Source organism: Hyperolius riggenbachi, chromosome 6 (assembly GCF_040937935.1).
Source record: "Hyperolius riggenbachi isolate aHypRig1 chromosome 6, aHypRig1.pri, whole genome shotgun sequence".
Classification (NCBI taxonomy): Eukaryota; Metazoa; Chordata; class Amphibia; order Anura; family Hyperoliidae; genus Hyperolius; species Hyperolius riggenbachi.
In genome coordinates, this window is record NC_090651.1 from 123,356,908 (window position 1) to 123,380,572 (window position 23,665).

General features: G+C 48.8%; 1 protein-coding gene across 1 annotated transcript in view; it reads left to right on the top strand.

Moving 5' to 3' along the window:
- LOC137522068 (calcium-activated chloride channel regulator 1-like) overlaps window positions 1-23,665 on the top strand; it is a 157,113-nt gene that overhangs the window by 84,908 nt on the left and 48,540 nt on the right. Inside the window, exons 11-12 of the mRNA XM_068242093.1 lie at window positions 17,370-17,640; window positions 21,238-21,402. Of these exons, the coding sequence (XP_068098194.1) occupies window positions 17,370-17,640; window positions 21,238-21,402 (436 nt within the window). The remainder of the gene's footprint in view (window positions 1-17,369; window positions 17,641-21,237; window positions 21,403-23,665) is intronic.

Here is a 23,665-nt window from a genome sequence, read left to right on the forward strand (position 1 = left end):
GGCTCTGGGTCTGTTGTTTGGGGGTGGGGGGTGTCCTTTGGGTCCCCTTCTCATTTGTCACTTATGTATCATAGGTTCTTTTGCACATTTTTACTATGCATTATTGAACTAGGGGTGTTATTTTATGGGTGGAGTCCAGGTCATCTATTGATAGCACTGGGCATGCGTATTTTTGTCTGTGTCTGTTTCGTATTTTTATACGCGTACTATGCGTCTGTTTTTCCGCATCGCGGTGGCAATAGGACGCCAGTATAGGCGTCATTGCGTACGTCCTTCCGCATTGGTTGTCATGTGACGGTGGTTGCCATGGTGACAGCGGGCAGCGCTCGGTGTTTGTTCGTTTACAGTTTTACACTGTATATGACACATCCAAACCCATGCCCTCTGCATCAGGATGCCCTGGATTCCTCCCAGGATCTTTTTAGATATTCAACAGGTGCTATAGATCAGAGTTAGAAATGTTTCTATTTATGTGTTTATGTTCCTGCTGTGACATCATACATTTCAAAATGTTTGACCAATGGAGTGGGAGGGCGGTACCCTTTGTGGACAAGCCCTGTAGTTCCCCATCAGGTCCAGTCATTTGCATAGGTTCCTCTGATTGGTTGCCCTGTTGAAGCTTTGACTATATAAAGAGCATGTCTGCAGTTGTTCATTTGGCTGTGTGGCGTGAACAAGGACTGTGATGGTCCGAAACGGTGGACCGTAGCCACTATGCAGCTTTAATGTTTGTATTTTTATGATCCAATAAAATAATCTTCTGATTAAAAGAGCTGTGCTGGATCGTTTTGGAGGAACAGCAGCTAAGACTGACTGACAGGGCTATATATGCAACACAAGTGTCAGTGGGACAAAAAAAGATCTCAAGAACAACATTAGCTCTCAAAAGAGCTGTTGAGGATGAGGTGTGCTTTTTAGCAATAAGTATCAGCAAGAAAGAGCAACCTAACAAGCCTAACTGTAGCCTAACTATGCTTTCCCTAATGTCTCTGCTGCACCTCTCCCTTCTCTAATTACTGCAGCCACACGAGTGAAATGGCTGACGCTGCCTGCTTTTTATAAGTGAGGGTGAGGCTCCAGGAGGGAGTGTAGCCTGATTGGCTACCCTGTGCCTGCTGACTGTGATGTATAAGGTCAAAGTTGACCCTAATGATGTAGTATAGGGGGTGGGTTGAACCGCCAAAAAGTTCACATTTGTTTGCGAAGAAAGTTCGCACGAATAAGTTCGCGTGCGAACCGTTTGGGCCATCTCTACAAACAACCACCAGTATTTGCTGCTTCAACTGCAAAGTATATTTATTGACACAACACATTTGTGCAATGCATGTAGATCACTAGAGATTGGTCAACAAAGCAGGTCAAAAAGTCATACATATGACATTGCACCACCTTGACATTGAACATGCATAATTATGAAAGCTAAATGCAACATATTTACACATATGCATAAATGCCCTCCCATAACTGTGTCTTGTTAGGAACAGCCCCTAACGACATCATATGTCATAAAGGGATGATTTGTCTCATAGAGAGTAGCATTCCCAACCAATATGATCTAAATAGTCAGTTACCAGAAGCAACGCCCGCAGCGGTGAGGACTGGTATTCCAAATTTGTGCAGTTCAGTAGCTTGGATAGTTCCATATAGGGCCAGTACTGCTAACTGTATGTATCCAGTCCAGTTAAACAATGGCTCCTTGTATGCAGCTGTACCAATACTCCTTTGCAAACATATCCATTATCAGCCAATAGTATTGAAGGCTTGCCATCAGCATAAAGCACCATCTGTAGCCAAGTCACATCTGCATGATTCTTGTATTTAAAGTTTGGAAAGAAACGTTCCATGTGCTACTATGCTAGATTCAGGGCCGGATTTCTGCAAAGGCCACAAAGGTCACGGCCTAGGGCGGAAAAAAATCAGAAGGATAAAAGGGCGGCAGGACCTGAGAGAGATAAGAGGCTGCATGTCAAAATAAATCATTTCTCCTGCTCCAAAGCGCCCAGGCTTTGCTGCACACACACAGTCAGAATTCCAGAGCTCCGTGTATTTTCCTTACTTCGTGGTGTGCGATGAGACAGTGCTATCTACTGAACATACACGCTTCAGTTTATTGCCAGGGGTGAGAGAAACATGGATCACAATGTAGACAATTTCTGATCCAGTAAAAGTAAACATTTTTAACAGAATTATTTCCACTTTACAACTCAAGCTGGGCTAAACAATGTATTGCTGGTCAGATTCTGTTAATGACTTGAGCCATTCCTTCTCCTCTCTCCCCCTGGATTGTAAATCTTAAACAGATAAGGGTTTTTTTTCCTTAGAGAGATTTATGGCAGCCCCTTCTAAGCTAAATCTTAACCCCTTGCTGGCTCATTTTAAAGGCAGCAGTAGTCTAGTATGAGATAGACAACTTCTCTATAATTATAATTACAAATGTACTGTTGTATACTTTTGTATTGTTACATTCTGTTTTGTATACCAAAAGTAATAACATACACTAAAAATTAAAAAATATATATTTGTACCGTGTTGGCAAACAGTAAAAAAACCCCTGTGAAAGAATAAGTACAATAAATACTATAAAATAAATGCAACAGATCTGTGATTACAGAAGAGCAGAGAGGGAGATGAATGCCGCTCTGCTACTTCATGCCTGGTACACACCATGCAATTTGCCATCAGATAGATGGGTTCAAATTGATTATTTCTGACAGGTCTAATCTGATTTCTGATCATTTTTCTAATCGACTTTGTATAAGTGATCGGAAAATCGATTCAACCCATCTATCTGGTGCGTACCAGGCATTAGGGACTCACTGCTCTAACAGGAAAAACAATCATTCACCATTTTTCAGAGAGAAAACATTCATAGGTATCCTGCAAACAAGTGATCGTTAAGGCTCATACACATATCAGACTATAGTCTTTGGAAAAAGAAAGATCACAGTCCAATCTTACCACCCTTCATGTAGTATGAGAGTCATACCTTCACAGTCTTTTCTATGGAGCTGAACTCCCCATCAGAAAAAAATCTTTGCAAGATGCTTCACACACAGATGCTGTACAGACACAAAAGATCAGTATCTGCAAAAGATCTGTTCCTGCCACAGATCCGTTCCTGCAAATTGCATTCATAGTCTATGAGATCTGCAGATCATCATACACACCTTGTTTAACTGACATTCATCTGCAGATCAGACAATCATCTGCAGATCTGAAGATCCATCCTGGTGGATCTGATCTGCAGATGAATGTTTGTTAAACAAGGTGTGTATGAGGATCTGCAGATATCATAGACTATGAATGCATTTTGCAGAAACGGATCTTTTGCAGGAACAGATCTTTTGCAGATACTGATCTGTTGCATGTGTACAGCATCTTTGTGTGCAGCATCTTGCAAAGATTTCTATCTGATGGGGAGTTCAGCTCAATAGAATAGACTTTGTAGGTATGGCCCTCATACTACATGGAAGGGGGTAAAATTGGTCTGTGATCCTTCATTTTCCAAAGACGATGGTCTGATGTGTGTATGCACCCTGTGTGTGTGTGTGTGGGGGGGGGGGGGATTGGTGGTACCGGGCCTAGGGTACTGGGAAGTCCAAATCCGGCCCTGGCTAGATTTGATTCATGTCGCATCCAGCCTCTTGTCAAGCCAGAGCATGGCACGTGCTAAAGCTCCAAGTGAAAGTTAGCAGTATAAGCTCAGCTACAAGTGACATTGATGTAAACAGTCACAAGGAAACATATCCATAATTACCACGTCTCTGTGTAAATGATGGCAGTGAGCAGCATAGTTCAGTTGGTCTAGCAAACAAGACTGCTGAACTCCATATCCCGGTATGGCAGCAAAGTTCCCTCTATGGAGTTTAACAAGGTGGCCCAGAGAATAAAACACGCACGGGCGTAGGGCCCGAGGTCGCAGTGGTCGCACCCGCGACTGGGCCTGGCTCCTGCAGCCTGAGGGGAGAGGCCCGGGGCCCCCGCATGTGTGTGTGTATATACTTGCAGCGGCCGGTGTAGTGAAAAATTTTGCTACCCATCATATTTTGCAACTTCCAATAGAGGACAGTGTATGACTGTGTAGGCGTGGCTCCTCTCTGTTAACACGCCTGTAATTTTTTGCAACCACAGATCCCATTGAGCTAGAAGGGGGATTGTTCCCTCCAGGGGGTTTATTAGTTGAGCAAGGGGTGGGATTGTTCCCTCCAGGGGGGTTATTAGTTGAGCAAGAGGGGGGATTTTTCCCTGGGGGGGGGGGGGGTATTAGTTGAGCAAGAGGGGGGATTGTTCCCTCCAGGGGGGGTTATTAGTTGAGCAAGAGGGGGGATTGTTCCCTTCAGGGGGGGGGGGTTATTAGTTGAGCAAGAGGGGAGGGTTCTCTGTGAGAATAGGGTTTGGTTGGGTTGCATTTTCTGATACAGATAGGTTAAAGTCAATGGTTAGGTTGCACTTTCTGATAGTTATACCTATAAATAAAGGCCCATACACACGTCGGATTTTTGCGAACGACCCGTCGTTTGAACGTTCCGTCGTTCGCACGTCAAATCCGGCGTGTGTACACAGACTATCGTTCGGGTGATAAGACTGGTTTTCTTATCACCCGAACGATAGTCTGTACAAATGCTGGATTTGACGTGCGAACGACGGAACGACGGAACGTTCAAACGACGGGTCGTTCGCAAAAATCCGACGTGTGTATGGGCCTTAAGTGCAACCGGTTGCAAAATCTGATAAAGTTGCAAAAAATTTCACCACACCGGCACTTAATTAACCTGGCCGGCTCGGGAGTAGAGTTGGGCCGAACCTCCGATTTTCGGTTCGCGAACCGGGTTCGCGAACTTTCGCGAAAGGTTCGGTTCGCGTTAAAGTTCGCGAACCGCAATAGACTTCAATGGGGATGCGAACTTTGAAAAAAAAAATTAATTATGCTGGCCACAAAAGTGATGGAAAAGATGTTTCAAGGGGTCTAACACCTGGAGGGGGGGATGGCGGAGTGGGATACATGCCAAAAGTCCCCGGGAAAAATCTGGATTTGACGCAAAGCAGCGTTTTAAGGGCAGAAATCACATTGAATGTTAAATGACAGGCCTAAAGTGCTTTCAAACATCTTGCATGTGTATACATCAATCAGGTAGTGTAATTAAGGTACTGCTTCACACTGACGCACCAAACTCATCGTGTAACGCACCGCAAACAGCTGTTTGTGTAGTGACGGCCGTGCTGGACTGGTGCGCACCATGGCGAGAGTGCAGGTTTTGGTGGCTTTACAGCCCATATGGTCAGTCACCTGGCTGATGTAGCTGAATGACAGAACAGTGACTGTCCAGCTGATCAAATTTGGTCTGACCACAATGAGGCAACGACCTTATTATCGTGGGTGTGCCCCCCGAGACACTCATCTAGGCGCCGGTCATTGCTCCATTGTGATACGCAAGCCCCTTCACCACGGCAAGGTAATGATCACGAAGGGGAATGGGCGCATGTTCATGCCTTTTCTTTTGTTGTTGCAGCTGCCCGCAGTGCAGCCAGAAAAATTAGGCAGTCATGTACACGCACCCGAAAAATTATTACAGCGGCCGCTGCTAGCAGCGGCCTAAAAAATTCAGCAATCCGCCTGGAGTCCCGGACCCTGTTGGTGGTGGCGGAGAAGGTAGTGAAGCGGCCTGCAGGCAGACATGCTGTGTGGAGGGACTGGGAGCGACTTAGTCTTCTTGGGGCAGGCCAGGCAGCCAGTCACACGGCGTGCAGGCAGAGATGCTGTATGTGCGGGGACTGACTTAGTCTTGGGGCGGGCAGCAGCCCTCCGGGATCCATGCCTCATTCATTTTTATAAAGGTGAGGTACTTAACACTTTTGTGACTTAGGCGACTTCTCTTCTCTGTGACAATGCCTCCAGCTGCGCTGAAGGTCCTTTCTGAGAGGACGCTTGCGGCAGGGCAGGAGAGAAGTTGGATGGCAAATTGGGACAGCTCTGGCCACAGGTCAAGCCTGCGCACCCAGTAGTTCAAGGGTTCCTCATCGCTGTTCACAGCAGTGTCTACATCCACACTTAAGGCCAGGTAGTCGGCTACCTGCCGTTCCAGGCGTTGGTGGAGGGTGGATCCGGAAGGGCTACGGCGAGGCGTTGGACTAAAGAACGTCCGCATGTCCGACATCACCATGAGATCGCTGGAGCGTCCTGTCTTTGACTGCGTGGACACGGGAGGAGGATTAGTGGCAGTGGTACCTTGCTGGCGTTGTGCCGTCACATCACCCTTAAAGGCATTGTAAAGCATAGTTGACAGCTGGTTCTGCATGTGCTGCATCCTTTCCACCTTCCGGTGAGTTGGTAACAGGTCCGCCACTTTGTGCCTGTACCGAGGGTCTAGTAGTGTGGCCACCCAGTACAGCTCATTCCCCTTGAGGTTTTTTATACGGGGGTCCCTCAACAGGCAGGACAGCATAAAAGACGACATCTGCACAAAGTCGGATCCAGTACCCTCCATCTCCTCTTGCTCTTCCTCAGTGACGTCAGGTAAGTCAACCTCCTCCCCCCAGCCGCGAACAATACCACGGGAAGGTTGCGCAGCACAAGCCCCCTGCGACGCCTGCTGCGGTTGTTCTCCTGCCGCTGTCCCCTCCTCCTCCTCCTCCTCCCCCAAAGAAACACCTTGCTCATCATCCTCTGAGTCTGACTCATCTTCTGCACATGACCTCTCTTCTTCCTCCTCCTCCCCCCTCTGTGCTGCCGCAGGTGTTGAGGAAACAGCTGGGTCTGATGAAAATTGGTCCCATGCCTGTTCCTGCCGTAACGGTTCCTGGTCACGCTCATTCGCAGCTTCATCCGCCACTCTACGCACAGCACGCTCCAAGAAGTACGCGTAGGGAATTAAGTCGCTGATGGTGCCCTCACTGCGGCTCACCAGGTTGGTCACCTCCTCAAACGGCCGCATGAGCCTGCATGCATTTTTCATCATTGTCCAGTTGTCGGGCCAGAACATCCCCATCTTCCCAGACTGTTTCGTTCTACTCCAGTTGTAGAGGTACTGGGTGACGGCTTTCTTCTGTTCTAGCAGGCGGGAGAACATGAGGAGGGTCGAGTTCCAGCGAGTGGGGCTATCGCAAATGAGGCGTCTCACCGGCATGTTGTTTTTACGCTGAATTTCTGCAAATCGTGCCATGGCTGTGTAAGAGCGCCTCAAATGCCCACAGAACTTCCTGGCCTGCTTCAGGACATCCGCTAAGCCAGGGTACTTTGCCACAAATCTTTGAACCACCAGATTCATGACATGTGCCATGCAGGGTATGTGTGTCAGCTTCCCCATATGCAAAGCGGCAAGCAGATTGCTGCCGTTGTCGCACACCACGTTGCCTATCTCCAGGTGGTGCGGGGTCAGCCACTCATCCACCTGTTTCTTAAGAGCAGCCAGGAGAGCTGCTCCAGTGTGACTCTCCGCTTTGAGACAAGCCATGTCTAAGATGGCGTGACACCGTCGTACCTGGCATGCAGCATAGGCCCTGCGGAGCTGGGGCTGTGTAGCTGGAGAGGAGAACTGCCACTCAGCCAAGGAGGAGGAGGAGGACAGCGAAGAGCATGTAGCAGGAGGAGAGGAGGTGGCAGGAGGCCTGCCTGCAAGCCGTGGAGGTGTCACAATTTGGTCCGCCGCTTTCTGCTTGCCATCGTTCACCACCAGGTTCACCCAATGGGCTGTGTAGGTAATGTAGCGGCCCTGCCCGTGCTTGGCAGACCAGGCATCCGTGGTCAGGTGTACCCTTGACCCAACGCTCTTTGCAAGAGATGACACCACTTGCCTCTCAACTTCACGGTGCAGTTGGGGTATGGCCTTTCTGGAAAAATAAGTGCGGCCTGGCATCTTCCACTGCGGTGTTCCGATGGCCACAAATTTACGGAAGGCCTCAGAGTCCACCAGCCGGTATGGTAACAGCTGGCGAGCTAACAGTTCCGCCACGCCAGCTGTCAGACGCCGGGCAAGGGGGTGACTGGCCAAAAGTGGCTTCTTCCGCTCAAACATTTCCTTCACGGACACCTGACTGCTGCTGTGGGCAGAGGAGCAGGAACCGCTCAAGGGCAGAGGCGGAGTGGAGGAGGGTGCCTGTGAAGGTGCAAGGGAGAGAGCGGCATAAGCAGATGATGCACCTGAAGGAGGAAGAGGAGAAGGAGGGTGACTTTGCTTTTGTGTGCTGCTGCTGCTTTTGCTCAGGTGGCCATCCCATTGCTGTTTGTGCCTTTTCTCCAGGTGCCTTCGTAAGGCACTTGTCCCTACGTGAGTGTTGGCCTTTCCACGGCTCAATTTTTGTTGGCAGAGCGAACAGATGGCTTTGGTCCGATCTGAGGCACACACATTAAAAAATTTCCACACCGCTGAGCCACCCTGGGATGTGGGCACTATGGGGACCTCAGCAGCTGATGCTGAAGGGCAAGTTGGCTGGCTGTACATAGGTGGCGAATCTGGCGATACATGGTGCCGGACTCTGCCACCAGCTGTTTCTGACGAAGAGCTTCCCCAGCTTCTTTCAGCAACTTCTATCCTCCTACTACTCTCTGACTCCCCCTCTGAACTGTCCCCCTCTTCATCTCCTCTATTGGGAACATACAGAGGATCCCTATCATCGTCATCATCGTAATCATCCTGCCCAGCTTCGCTTGCCTCAGAAAAATCCAAATGTGTAGGTCCTTCATCCTCCTTACACGTTACATCCATAGTGTTGTCGCGTAACGCAGACATATGAGCTGGTGAAAATTCATCTGGCTGTAACAATGGCTGTGCATCAGTGATTTCACCACCACTAAATAATTCTTGCGAAGTGTCAAATGCAGCGGAAGTGGTGCTAGTAGTAGCGCTGGTGGCTGAGCAAGATGAGGTGTTCTGTGTCGCTAAATACTCAACCACGTCCTGACAATCTTGGGAGGTGATGGGACGTGCCTTCTTCCGAGCACTGTACTGTGGGCCAGGTCCACACGAAATTACATTTACACGACCTCGCGCAGACCTGCCGGGTGGCCTTCCTCTGCCTCTGCCACTACCTCTTCCTCTTCCTCTACCTGTTTTGTCCATATCGGGTATGCACGGAGTGGTATATCACACTGCGTGCACTCACGTAGGTAGGTGGGTTCACTTAACTGCACAGGTATGCGCACTGATGCGGTGGGTTCACTGAACAGTACAGGTATACAGTGGCGGGTTCACTGAACACAACAGGTATGCAGTGGCGTGTTCACTAAACAGGTATACAGTGGCAGGTCCACTGAACAGAATAGGTATACAGTGGCAGGTCCACTGAACAGAACAGGTATACAGTGGCGGGTCCACTGAACAGAACAGGTATACAGTGGCGGGTTCACAGAACAGGTATGCAGTGGCAGGTTCACTGAACACAACAGGTATGCAGTGGCGTGTTCACTAAACAGGTATACAGTGGCAGGTCCACTGAACAGAACAGGTATACAGTGGCGGGTTCACAGAACAGGTATACAGTGGCGGGTCCACTGAACAGAACAGGTATACAGTGGCGGGTTCACAGAATAGGTATGCAGTGGCAGGTTCACTGAACACAACAGGTATGCAGTGGCGTGTTCACTAAACAGGTATACAGTGGCAGGTCCACTGAACAGAACAGGTATACAGTGGCGGGTTCACAGAACAGGTATACAGTGGCGGGTCCACTGAACAGAACAGGTATACAGTGGCGGGTTCACAGAACAGGTATACAGTGGCGGGTCCACTGAACAGAACAGGTATACAGTGGCGGGTTCACAGAATAGGTATGCAGTGGCAGGTTCACTGAACACAACAGGTATGCAGTGGCGTGTTCACTAAACAGGTATACAGTGGCAGGTCCACTGAACAGAACAGGTATACAGTGGCGGGTTCACAGAACAGGTATACAGTGGCGGGTCCACTGAACAGAACAGGTATACAGTGGCGGGTTCACAGAATAGGTATGCAGTGGCAGGTTCACTGAACACAACAGGTATGCAGTGGCGTGTTCACTAAACAGGTATACAGTGGCAGGTCCACTGAACAGAACAGGTATACAGTGGCGGGTTCACAGAACAGGTATACAGTGGCGGGTCCACTGAACAGAACAGGTATACAGTGGCGGGTTCACAGAACAGGTATACAGTGGCGGGTCCACTGAACAGAACAGGTATACAGTGGCGGGTTCACAGAACAGGTATACAGTGGCAGGATCACTGAACAGGTATGCAGTGGCAGGATCACAGTACAGGTATGCAGTGGGCTGAGGGCTCACTGAACAGAACAGGTATGCTGTGGCAGGATCACTGAACAGGTATGCAGTGGCAGGATCACAGTACAGGTATGCAGTGGGCTGAGGGCTCACTGAACAGAACAGGTATGCTGTGGCAGGATCACTGAACAGGTATGCAGTGGCAGGATCACAGTACAGGTATGCAGTGGGCTGGGGGCTCACTGAACAGAACAGGTATGCTGTGGCAGGATCACTGAACAGCTATGCAGTGGCAGGATCACAGTACAGGTATGCAGTGGGCTGAGGGCTCACTGAACAGAACAGGTATGCTGTGGCAGGATCACTGAACAGGTATGCAGTGGCAGTATCACAGTACAGGTATGCAGTGGGCTGAGGGCTCACTGAACAGAACAGGTATGCTGTGGCAGGATCACTGAACAGGTATGCAGTGGCAGGATCACAGTACAGGTATGCAGTGGGCTGAGGGCTCACTGAACAGAACAGGTATGCTGTGGCAGGATCACTGAACAGGTATGCAGTGGCAGGATCACAGTACAGGTATGCAGTGGGCTGAGAGCTCACTGAACAGAACAGGTATGCTGTGGCAGGATCACTGAACAGCTATGCAGTGGCAGGATCACAGTACAGGTATGCAGTGGGCTGAGAGCTCACTGAACAGAACAGGTATGCTGTGGCAGGATCACTGAACAGCTATGCAGTGGCAGGATCACAGTACAGGTATGCAGTGGGCTGAGGGCTCACTGAACAGAACAGGTATGCAGCCAGGAAGAAGTTAAGCCTAACTAATCTTTCCCTGAGAGACAGTCTGCAGCAGCTCGCCCTACTCTGACTAATGCAGGCACACGAGTGGCCGTAATGGCCGCCGCTGCCTGCCTTATATAAGGGGGGGGTGGGGCTCCAGGGGCTAGTGTAGCCTAATTGGCTACACTGGGCCTGCTGACTGTGATGTAGAGGGTCAAAGTTGACCCTCAGGTGCATTATGGGGCGAACCGAACTTCTTCCGCAAAAGGTTCGCGTGCGGTACCCGCACGCGAACCACCTAAGTTCGCGCGAACCCTGTTCGCCGGCGAACCGTTCGGCCCAACTCTACTCGGGAGGGCTCCATTTGCGGCTCCCAGACAGATACAGTGCATGCAGACACATCCACGCACTGTCTGCCTGCCTGGTCTCCAGAGTAATTATCTCCCTCCCTCGCTCTCTTCAGACAGCAGCGGCCACTTCAGTGTGTGTGACTGCTATACGTCGCACACACAACAAAGTCACGCTGTCTGGGCTGGCTCTGATCTCTGAGGAGATTACTCGTCATCTCCTCTCTGCAGCTGCTGTCACTCACTCCATCCTGACCTTCCGGACCGCCCCCTCCACGCTCCAGTTGGCCCTTCACTGATCTCTGGCTGGCCTGGCTCCTCCCATATTCCTCGAGTGAGCAGCAGTCAGTGTGGGAAAGTCGTGTTTGTCGCCTGAAATTCTGCTGAACTGCTGCCAGTAGAGATGCGAAGTTCGGATCTTTTCAATGATCCGGATGATTCGAATCGGATCATTGAAAACATCCGGATCTTTGATCCGAATCTCGGATCATTTTACAAGGGAAGCATTTGGGGGTGAAATGACTAGCAGGACAGGAGAAGGGGAGGGGGGTGGACACACAGAGAAGGGGAGAAGATGGACAGAGGGCAGGGAGTGGACAGAGAAGGGAGGAGGGACCAGCAGAGAGCAGAAATGTTTGTTTGCACACAATACCCACATGCTGCAATCATATGTTTTACATATACAGTATTTCACCTATATGTTCATCTGTATACTCCCAACTCCCATTCCCCAAAGCATTCCCAGAAGTAAAGTGCAGCTGTTTAGAGCAGTGCAGGAGGATCATATTGCACAGCAATCACAGTGCCTGCCCTGTCCTAGCCCAGCATGCTGCCTGTAACGTTACTGAGCTGTGCCAAAAGTTTCCAATGTGTTCACTGTGCACAACTACGGAACAGACAGCCTATAATGAGCAGCACATTTCAGCCAGTATGTGTGCTCTACACATATCTGGCAGTGGCACCGATGTCCCCTCTCTCTCATCTACCTGTGGCTGTGCAAGGCTGCCTCCCCTTCAACAGAGCGATCCATCTCTGCTCTGCTTCCAGGACCCCGCTGCCTGCTGAGAGGGGGCGTGTTGCTCCTGGCCCCGCCCCCTTTGCGATCCGAATCACTCATTTTGATGATTCGGATGATTCGACTCACAAAATAGATTCGGATCAAAGATCCGAATCGTTCATGAACCGAGGAGTCTGGAGCTTTGTAAGTCCAGGCTACATTGCCTCTCCTACTGTGTCCCTGTCTCGCTCCCTAGTTCCTATGGTTGTCTCTCCCCCCCAACCCCCCCCCCCCCCCTCGTGTCCCTGTCTCTCCCTATGGCTGTCTCCCCCCGCCCCCTGTCCCTGTCTCTTCGTATGGCTGTCGATTCCCCCCCTCCCCCCCCCCCGTGTCCCTGTCTCTCCCTATGGCTGTCTCCCTCCTCCCCCCCCCGTGTCCCTGTCTCCCCCCCTGTGTCCCTGTCTCTCCCTGTGGCTGTCTCCCCCCCCCCCGTGTCCCTGTCTCTCCCTATGGCTGTCTCCCCCCCGTGTCCCTGTCTCTCCCTATGGCTGACTCCCCCCCTGTGTCCCTGTCTCTCCCTATGGCTGTCTTCCCCCCACCCCTGTGTCCCTGCCTCTCCTTATGGCTATCTCCCCCCCCCCCATGCCCCTGTCTCTCCCTATGGCTGCCCCCCCGTGTCCCTGTCTCTCCCTATGACTGTCTCCCCCCCCCCCCCCCCCGTGTCCCTATCTCTCCATATGGCTGTCTCTCCCCCATGTCCCTGTCTCTCCCTATGGCTGTCACCACCCCCCCCCCCCCCCCCGTGTCCCTGTCTCTCTCCCTACGGCTGTCTCCCCCCCGGTGTCCCTGTCTCTCCCTATGGCTGTCACTCCCCCTGTGTCCCTGTCTCTCCCTGTGGCTGTCTCCCCCCGTGTGTCCCTGTCTCTCCCTATGGCTGTCACCCCCCCCCCCCCCATGTCCTTGTCTCTCCCTATGGCTGTCTCCCCCCTGTATCCCTGTCTCTCCCTGTGGCTGTCTCCCCCCCTGTGTCCCTGTCTCTCCCTGTGGCTGTCTCCCCCCCCCCCCGTGTCCCTGTTTTCCCCTGTGGCTGTCTCCCCCCCCCCCCCCCCTGTGTCCCTGTCTCTCCCTGTGGCTGTCTCCCCCCCTGTGTCCCCATCTCTCCCTGTGGCTGCCCCCCCCCCCTGTGTCCCTGTCTCTCCCTATGGCTGTCTTCCCCCATGTGTCCCTGTCTCTCCCTATGGCTGTTCCCCCCCCCCCCCCGTGTCCCTATCTCTCCCTATGGCTGTCTTCCCCCCCCCCCCCCCTGTGTCCCTTTCTCTCTCCCTGTGGCTGTCTCTCTCCTTGTGTCCTCGTCTCTCTCCCTGAGTCCCGGTCTCTCCCCCGATTTCCCTGTGTCTCTCCCTGTGGCTGTCTCTCTCCCTGTATCCCTGTCTCACTCTCCGGCTGTCTCTCTCCCAGTGTCCCTATGTCTCTCCCTGTGGCTGTCTCTCTCCTTGTGTCCCTGTGTCTCTCCCTGTGTCCCGGTCTCTCTCACGGTTTCCCTAGGTCTCTCTCTGTGGCTGTCTCTCTTCCTGAGTCCCTGTCTCTCTCTCTGTGGCTGTCTCTCTCCCTGTGTCCCTGTCTCTCTCCCTGTGGCTGTCTCTCTCCCTCTGTCCCTGTCTCTCCTTGTCCTCGTCTCTCTCCCTGTGTCCCTGTCTCTTTCCCTGTGTCTCTCCTGTGTCCCTGTCTCTCTCCGTGTCCCTGTCTCTCTCCCTAGCTATCTATACTGCGGCACCTACTCTTGGCTACCTATACTAAGGCACCTATTCCTGACTACCTATACTGGGGCACCTATTCCTGGTTATCTGTACTGGGAGCACCTATTATTATTATTATTTAGTATTTATATAACGCCAACATCTTCCTCAGCACTGTACAGAGTATATTGTCTTGTCACTAACTGTCCCTCAGAGGAGCTCACAATCGAATCCCTACCTGGCTACCTATACTGGGAGCACCTATTCCTGGATTACCTATACTGGAACACCTATACCTGGTTACCTATACCCTAGGTACCTGTACCTGGCTATTTAATGTAGAGGGGGCCCAGTTCCAAATTCCGCATCGGGGCCCTGAGGTTTGTAGCTACGCCACTGAAAACACGCGCTCTCCTCGGCCCACACACATGAAAGCAACATGTTTCACCCCGCCCAAGGTCTTCATCAGGACATACCTGCAACATTTCCACCTCCCCTCCTTCCTTGTATTCATGCTAATGCATATCGGTATTACAGTATACACCAGGGATGAGTGAGAACAATTACGTGGGGGGAAAAAGCAAGAACATCCTGCAGAGTGAGGGAGGTGAGAACGGGATATGTGAGGTTAACTCACCTGGCAACCACCTGCATTACAGTGTGTTCCATTGGTTGAAGCCAGAACTTCCGTCTCTGATTGTGGAAGTGTATGAAAATGGAATGGACCAGAATACAGGTAGTAGCCAGGTGAGCCAGCTTACAGTGCTGGAACGGTAAGGAGGGGGGCTTCTGGATTATCCAGAGGCTTCCCTCTATCTAGTTAAGTCCCCATTTAATTGGGACACCCTTTTTCACTACAGGTACACTGTAAAGGAATTTTCTATCTAGAATATGTATGATTATGTAATAGTCCCTCTTTAATTTGTGTGATCTAGCCTCCCTGTGTGTACTGTGTGTTATCATCCACCTGACAATCAACACCAACTTTGTAATTCTGACCAATGGGGAAAGAGAAGACGTTTTCTCCCTATCCCATGCAGTTTCCACCAAGTTGGGAAATTTTCGTCTATTAGACCAGGCTGAGGCCAGAGATGGGTCATGGACTCCTGGGTTGCGCCGAATTGTCAGCTTCAGGTACTCAGCAGGTGGGAAGGGAGAAGTTGTACAGGTTGTTATGAGTCTATTCAGAGCCAGGAGCCAGGACAAGGTCCTCCAGCACCCCAGGCTGAGACACCAAAGTGCGCCCCTCCATCTCTCCCACTCTAGCCTTTGCACACTGATTGCATAAGGCTGCTAGGTACACACCATACAATTTTCTGTTAGATTTAAGGGCCCCCAACCCTTCAACACCTTAACCATTTCAGCTGCCCAGATGCTCTGCTGTGGTGCCGCGCTTTGGGCGCGGGCGTGCCCCCGTGCTGTCCACCGGTAGCCCTGGGATCAGTGAACGGGAACATGGTTCCCGATCACCGATCCATGTCCCCAGCAGAACAACCAAAGCTCTCTTACTAGAGGCTTCAGTCTTTCTGCAAAAAAAAAGTTTCCCTGTCCTCCTTGTGCTTCCGGTGATCGAGAAGCACAAGGAGAAAAAAATAAACTCAATGTGGTCATCTTGTGGCCAAATAGTAAAACTACATTTACATACATTTGACATTGAATTTACACATATAATAACATTAAAAGTTAACTGTTTATTTTCCACACCAAAATATTACCCAAATAAAATTTTAATGGGAAAGAAAAAATTACAATGAAAAAAAAAAACAAAAAACAAAACATAAATAGTTACCTAAGGGTCTGAACTTTTTAAATATGCATGTGAATGGGGTATACTACGAACATTTTTTAAATCATAAGCTTGTAAATAGTGACGGATGCAAAATAGAAAAAAATGCATCTTTATTTTCCCCCAAAAAATATTGGCGCCATACATTGTGATAGGGACAAAATTTAAATGGTGTCATAACCGAGACAAACGGGCAAATAAAATACATAGGTTTTAGTTATGGTAGCGTGGATTATTTTTAAGCTATAATGGATGAAAACTGAGAAATAATGATTTTTTTTCCATTTTTTCTTATTAATCCTGTTAAAATGCATTTATAAAAAAATAATTCTTAGCAAAATGTACCACCCAAAGAAAGCCTAATTAGTGGCGGAAAAAACAAGATATAGATCAATAAATTGTGTTAAGTAGTGCTAAAGTTATTAGTGAATGAATGGGAGGTGAAAATTGCTCTGATGCATAAGGTGAAAAATCCCCGCTGGCTAAAATGGTTAATTTCTAGATATCTGGTTTGCAGTCAGTGCCATGTATTCCCTTTTCTTATTTCTCTCTGCTTCAAACACAATAGGGGATTGATAGAGTGAATTGTGTGCCCCCTCCTAACTGCGCCCTGAGGCTGGAGCCTCTCTTGCCTCTGCCTCGCCCCAGCCCTGAGTCTAATCCCCAGTAAGTTGTATGGTGGGGAATGAAATTGCTGGTCTGGTGGGCATGTTTATGGGCAGGCTGGGGCTGTAGCAGAAGACGCCAGATACGGCTTTTAGAGCATATCCCAACCACTAGCCTCCCCAGACACCACTGTCTTCTATGTTTTATTGCCCATGAAACAGCTGTAAGGTGGGGGGAGCGCTGCCTGCCAGGGGGTGGGGAGGGGTGATCCTCTCTCTGCAAGCGATACATATGCAGTAAACATACCAGTGGTGTTTATCATATATCAACTTCCTGACAGCTTTTATCTGCTCTATATGGAAGTGCTGTTGTGGCAGATAGCACGGTTTCTAGCTTGTGACTCCAGCAACTGGGTGCTAATCTTATCTATGCGAGATTAAAGTGTTAGTAGACCTACAAACTATTGTGGTGAAGTTCACAGTATTGGAGGAATTTTTCAAGAGCAGGATCATCCACCAGGCAACCTAGGCAGGTGCCTGGGGCCTAGTGGGTGTCAAGGGGCCCCCAGCCACCTCCTCTGACCTCTCTCCACTTCAGCTTACCAAAAAGACAACTAGTGGGACCCACATCTATTACCTTGATAGGGCCCCATTACATCCTAATCTATCTCTGCATGGAGGCGAATTGTGGTGTTAGGATACTATTTGCCATGCAATTGACAGTGAGACTTTATTGCATTTCAGTTTCAAGGAAATCTCATTTTTTTTCCACAGTGCATCAATTCATTTTAAATTTTGAATTAAATACAAACTGAGACATTTCAGCCATAACAAACTATGAATGATGGCGTTTGTTGATGCTCTCCTGTCATGTGGAAGCACCTTATTAAAAATGTAATCTGTACTATAAATGTTTTATTTTAGAAAGGACAGTGGGAATACAAGATCTGCAACAAAGAAGTAGTGGACCAAGTTTTGGGTTTAACCGTGAATTCTCGAGCATCTGATCCCAATGTGCCGCCAATTGTCCTTGAGACAAATATAAATACAGATGCCACTACATTCCATGTTCCATTGATTCTATATGCAATAGTGACACAAGGATTAACACCAATCCTGGGCCTATCTGTTACTGCTATTGTAGAATCACAAGATGGAAAAATAAACACCTTGCAGCTATTGGACAACGGGGCAGGTAATTATCAACTGTGTTATTACTGCTTATGTTGGAATCTTAGGGATTTGTCTGATGGCAGATGAACAGACCTTTGGGAGATTTCTTGTTTACCCAATATGCTCATCCATGATCTGTGCCTGTAGTGTAAATTCTTCATCTCCAAATCCAAGTTAGCTGAAAGCCTTGTACACGCACTAGATGGTTTTTGGTGAAGGTTCGCTTACATCTGAAAATGGGGCTTGAGAATAATGGCGCACGGCGTTGCCGCTAATCCGTTTGCCGCTTATCGCTATTTAACGTTAAAGCCTTATTGTTATTTAGCGTTAAAGCCTTATCGTTATTTAGCGTTAACACACAGAACCCTCTCTGTACCTACCCCTAACCCATAAACCCCCCCCTGATGGTGCCTAACCCTAACCACCCCCCTGGTGGTGCCTAACCCTAACCACCCCCCTTGGTGGTGCCTAACCCTAAGACCCCCCTTGGTGATGGCTTACCCTAAGACCCCCCTGGTGGTGCCTAACCCTAAGACCCCCCTGGTGGTGTCTAACCCTAACTACCCCCCTGGTGGTGCCTAACCCTAAGATTCCCCCCCCCCGGTGGTCCTAATCCTAACCTTGACAGTGGTACATTAAATCCATTCACCGTTTTGCAGTTAAATAACGTCTGCAGTTTGGCTTATGTAGGGGGCTATTGATAAATAACGTTAGTGTGTGCCACTATTGATAAATACGGTTAGTGTGTGCCACTATTGATAAATAACGTTAGTGTGTGCCGTTTTTCTTCTTTTTTCCCTGTGCGCCATTATTATGCAGTACTAACGATAAATAGCGATAAGCGTATCTTTTTAATGTGGCGCCATTTTTATGCATAGGCGCTATTCACTGATCCGGGTGATCATATGGGTGCCATCTCAACTGTGGACATAGCATGTGTTTAGCTGCCCCCTGACATCCTATACCAATCTGTCACAGTGAATTGCTAAACGATGAGAGAGAAATAAGCTCATTGTGTTTATCTAAAAGCCAAATATAGCAAACAAAAATTAAAAAAAAAAAAGAAAAAAAATTATATAGGTGTTACCTACAACTACACTACAATAGATGTATGTGTAATGTAAACCTTCAGGCCCCCACAGAAAAATGCCAATCATCCATCTTTTGACAGACAGTCCATAGAAAATGTACTAAAATACCTGCGTTCGTTCTGTCCATGTTTCCAGCACAGACACCTGTGTTCTAGTGGTCGGCCTATCCACTAATGCGCATGTGCAGTGCAGGTAGATGATGTCTGCCTGACTGCTTATAAGTACCCACCCTATATTTCCCCACACTCACCAGTTAGAACAACTCAGCCAGCCTTAGCCAGCACACTCCCCTCTGGGCTGAAGCAGTCCTTCAGTGCTGTCCAGAGCATAAATGTAAAAACAGAACAAAAAAATGATGGTGTTCGGTTTAGCTAACATTACATGTCTGTGGCTATAGCTGCTGTAAGTGCAGTGTCCGGAGTAGTATAGCCACAGTCAACCCTAGACACCAGGAGCAGAGAGCAGAGGCGTCCAGTGTCCATTTTACAGCCATAGAGCATTAGCTGTGCGTACGAGAGGTATCGGCGCAGGAGACTTGGGCGCAGGATACAGCCGGCCAGTATATGGCTGATCCTGCTGTTGCACAAGTTCCTGGCCATGTTAAATACTATTCCCCCTCCAGGCTGCCATGGATGGTGAGGAATGCTGGAAGCCGAATTATTGTGTTTTAAAAGTAACTTCAGCTCCGTCTTCTGATGGCGCCGAAGTTACTCCCTGTGCGCTGCTATAGCTGTAATTCCTATTACGGCCTATGGTGGCGCAGGCTGCCCCCAAGTCTCCTGCGCTGGATTAACAGTGTTCGTTGGCTGCCCGTCCATGGATTGGCATAGCCTGAGCATCATGTGATCATATTGACATAGCCTGAGCAGCTGAGCAGTGAGTCATAGCATGGAGGTGAGTCGTAGCATGGAAAACAGCGGCATATGTGGCGGGGCAAGCTGGAGATTGGCATAGCCTGAGTGGCAATCAGTGAGTCATCAGATCAGCTTAGCCTGAGTGGAAGCAAAACCAGAGACGCAATCAGTGAAGCATCTTTGGGTGCACAAGCAACTGCAGCCCAACACAAAGAGGACACAGGCATCAAAGCTACTTCAGGGACACAAAGTGACAGAGCCCTGGCATTAGAACACAGCAGTCTTCCGCTCCTCGCTTGCCCAATATTCAGCTTGCCTGCAGGTTACAGCTGTCAGAGCCTGGAGAAAACTTCCTGTTGCTGCCCACAACTTAAAGAGGAACTTTAACCCAGGATTGAACTTCATCCCAATCAGATGCCGATACCCCCTTTCCCTCGAGAAATGTTTACCTTTTCTCCAGTAGATCATCAGGGATATATGTATGGCTGATATTGTGGTGAAACATTCATGTCTGTTGCATTGTGGGAAATAACAAGCAAGTAGTATCTTCCCTCTGTGCATAGAACTCTCAGAAATAAACATTCTTCAGAGCTTTACGTATTCCAATGCCAGGTTGGTTTACTCTGCTGTTCACGCAGGGCCGGCCCGCTCATGAGGCAGGGTGAAACATTTGCCTCAGGCGGCAGATCTGGGGGGGCAGCACCCGCCTGTCCATGGATGCTAGGCCCGCCTGCCGAGCTGGAGGGGTAGCTGGCAGAAAGGGGGTATTGGGCCTAGCGGTGGGGAGGGGGGTCGCAACCCCCCCTCCCTCGCCTGGGTCCCCCGATCTGTGCTCCTCCTCCAGCGTTAAGTACCAGCCTGCATATGATGAAGAGGCAACGGGCGGGGGAATCACTCACCTCTTCTGCGTTCCATCGTGTGCTCCACTGACGTCACTTCCGGCAACACCGCCGACTGTATTGTAAGTGGACGGTCTTGCAGGAAGTGACGTCAGTGGAGCGCACGATGGAACGCGGAAGAGGTGAGTGATTCCCCCGCCCGTTGTCTCTTCATCATATTCAGGCTGGTACTTAACGCTGGAGGAGGAGCGCAGATCGGGGGACTCCCCACCGCTAGGCCCAATACCCCCTTTCTGCCAGCTACCCCTCCAGCTCGGCGCCCCGGGGGGGGGATTGGCATTTTTTCTAATTGTGCCTCAGGCGGCAAAAAGTCTAGGGCCGGCCCTGTGTTCACGACAGCTGTTCTATACAGCACACTGCTGCTCAGCTCCCAATGTGTGTCACATGACTTGTATCAGGACCCGAGTGGATATATTGCCGTACTGAGTGGAATTACCTGGTGCTTTAATAGATAAAGTTCCACTGCACTTTTCTGCCAATTATACAGAAAACGTTGGACATGGATGGGAGAAAAGCACCACGAAGGTCCCCAGCGCCTTTGCTACGTCATTGCTATCTACTCAAAAGTTAATTTATATCTTCTTAGAGTCTAAGACTGAAGTGCTGAACAACTCTAAATCATAGGAAAAACCTAAGGAACAATTAATTAATGCCATGCAATAAACAGGTGTTACCACATACCTTTCCATTCACTACTGAGTTTTATAGTTCCTCTTAAACTGTATTTTAGTTTTTATTTCTTACTTTGCGATTTTCTCTTACCTTTTATTTTCAGGATCAGATATTGTCAAGAATGATGGGATCTATTCTGGATACTTCACACAATTTAGTAGCAATGGAAGATATAGTTTGAAAGTGCGAGTTAAACGTCAAAACCAAAATACTGAATTGGCACCACCGAAAAATCGGGCATTATACCAACGTGGCTTTATTGAAAATGGTAAGGGTACTACAGAACAATATCTAAAATTAATCAAAAAGTGATGCAATGGTTCAATAGAACAATTTTGCCAAGTTAATTTTACCAGTAGTTTGGTAGATGGGTTAGAATTAAAGAATTTGAAAATGTTTAGTGGGTTAAGGTTAGTGTCAGGCTCTCGGAAAAGGTGGTGAAAGGATGATTATAAGGCACAGTATACAGTTAAGGCTGTGGGGTCATAATTAGCAAAGGATTAAGGTTAGTGTAAGGCCCCCTGCACACTGCAAATCTGATTTGCGATTTCGATTTGTGATTCTGGTATACGATTCTGATTTTCCCTCGATGCTATCAAAACAATAAGAAAAACGCTGAAAAAAAATGCACCATGCAGTACTTATTTAAAATCACAAATTGGAATTGCATGTAAAATTGTGTCATAATTGCAAATCGGAATCGCATTTAGTGTGCAAGAGTGTAAGGCTTGGTGGTGTATTCTCCACAGTCAGCATGCAACGCATGAGCTGACGTGGAGGAGGTACACACACTAGCACAAGGAAACAGGCTATCCCTAGTATAGTGGAGGGGAGGACTGACTTCAATAGGAGATTGTGGCGCACAGAGCCGGTGCAGATCCGACAGCCACAAACAATACTTTCGCTATAACGTCTCAGCGCAAAGTAGCGCTGAGCGCATAAACCAGAACTGAGGAGATCAGGACAGGTAGACAGAATGAACGCTTGCTAGCTAGCCGCTACTCAGTGACAGCAAGCGTCCAAAACAAGACAGACTGGAATGAGGCAGCCAATGCGTTTGCAGCGATGGCGTGCCTCACAAAGACAGGACAGGATAGTCAGGAAATAGCAGGATCAAGATAGATGAATGTAACACAGACAAAAATACAATAAGTATGTTTTCCTAGCGTATTATAATTACAGCTATCAATGAAACTGTTTGTAACGTCTGACTAACATATGTATATATCGGCAATGAACCGATATATGACATAAGCAGGTACTCTGACTAGGACAGAAGTAATACAGGGAACAGGACTCAGAAGGATTCGCTATCTCTTCGCAGAGGTGAACGCAATCCACAAACGGTAACAGAACAGGATTCAGAAGGATTCGTTATCTCTTTGCAGAGATGAACGCAATCCACAAACGGTAACAGAACAGGGTATAAACAGTTCGTGTACGTATACATCAGCGACACTGATGTATCAACGTAACACGAATACAAGGAAAATAATAAACGTGCTGGTATGCATATATATTGGCAATGAACCAATATATGATGCAAAGACCAGCAAAGTATCTTTAGAACAAGAAACACGATCGGGGGCTGAAGCAACAGCAAGACAGGCTTAAACTGAAGCTATGAAAACCCGAGGAGTCCTGCAGGAAGCAGATCTTTATACTGAGGTCATCCAATGGGAGCAGACATGCAGATTCCCACACAGGTGAATGATAATCAGTCACAAGCTGACAGCAGGGAAAGGCAGACAAAGCTATGCAGCTTGCATGGAAAGAGATCAGAACTGCCTGAGCTGCAGCACCACTACTTCCAGCAATACCTGCTGCTGCAGCGATCATGACAAAGAGGCCTAAAGGTGGCCATACATCTACCTATTTTGCGGCCCAATCAACCATCCGATTGGATAATTTTAGATAATTTTAGTCAGATGAAAACCGCAACATGTCTTCCCGTTTGATGTTTCAATCGATTTTGGGGCAAAATCAGTCAAAAGCATTGATCGAATCGAATATGCAGGAAAACTTCGGCCGCACATGCTCGATCAGATGGCTCGATTACTGATGTATGTGACAGAACCAGAGCCGCTGTCCCCCAAAGTGTTAAATGTACCCCCTGTGACCTTGGTCTGTATATTCTCACCTGTCCACTGGCGCAACTCCCGGCCTGGTCCGCCATCACCCCAATGTCTGCGGTTACCGCGAGTGCCTGTATGACATGGCACCAGGCGCGTGTGTGTGATATCACACGTGTCATGTGGTACAGGCGCCACATGCTATAGGCACTCCTGGTAACAGTCAACATGGTGAATGGCGGAGGAGTGGGAGTTGCGCCAGTGGACAAGTGAGAATATACAGCGCACAGGCACCAGTGGGGGACATTTAACACTTGGGGGGTGGCCAGGCAGACATCACTAGGCGATTCCTCATAGATTTCATGCTGAACTCTCCACACAAACAAGAAAAGATAGCCTCAAAGCATACCGCACCACACTGGATGTTTGTAAGAAACAGTCATTTATTGAACATCATAA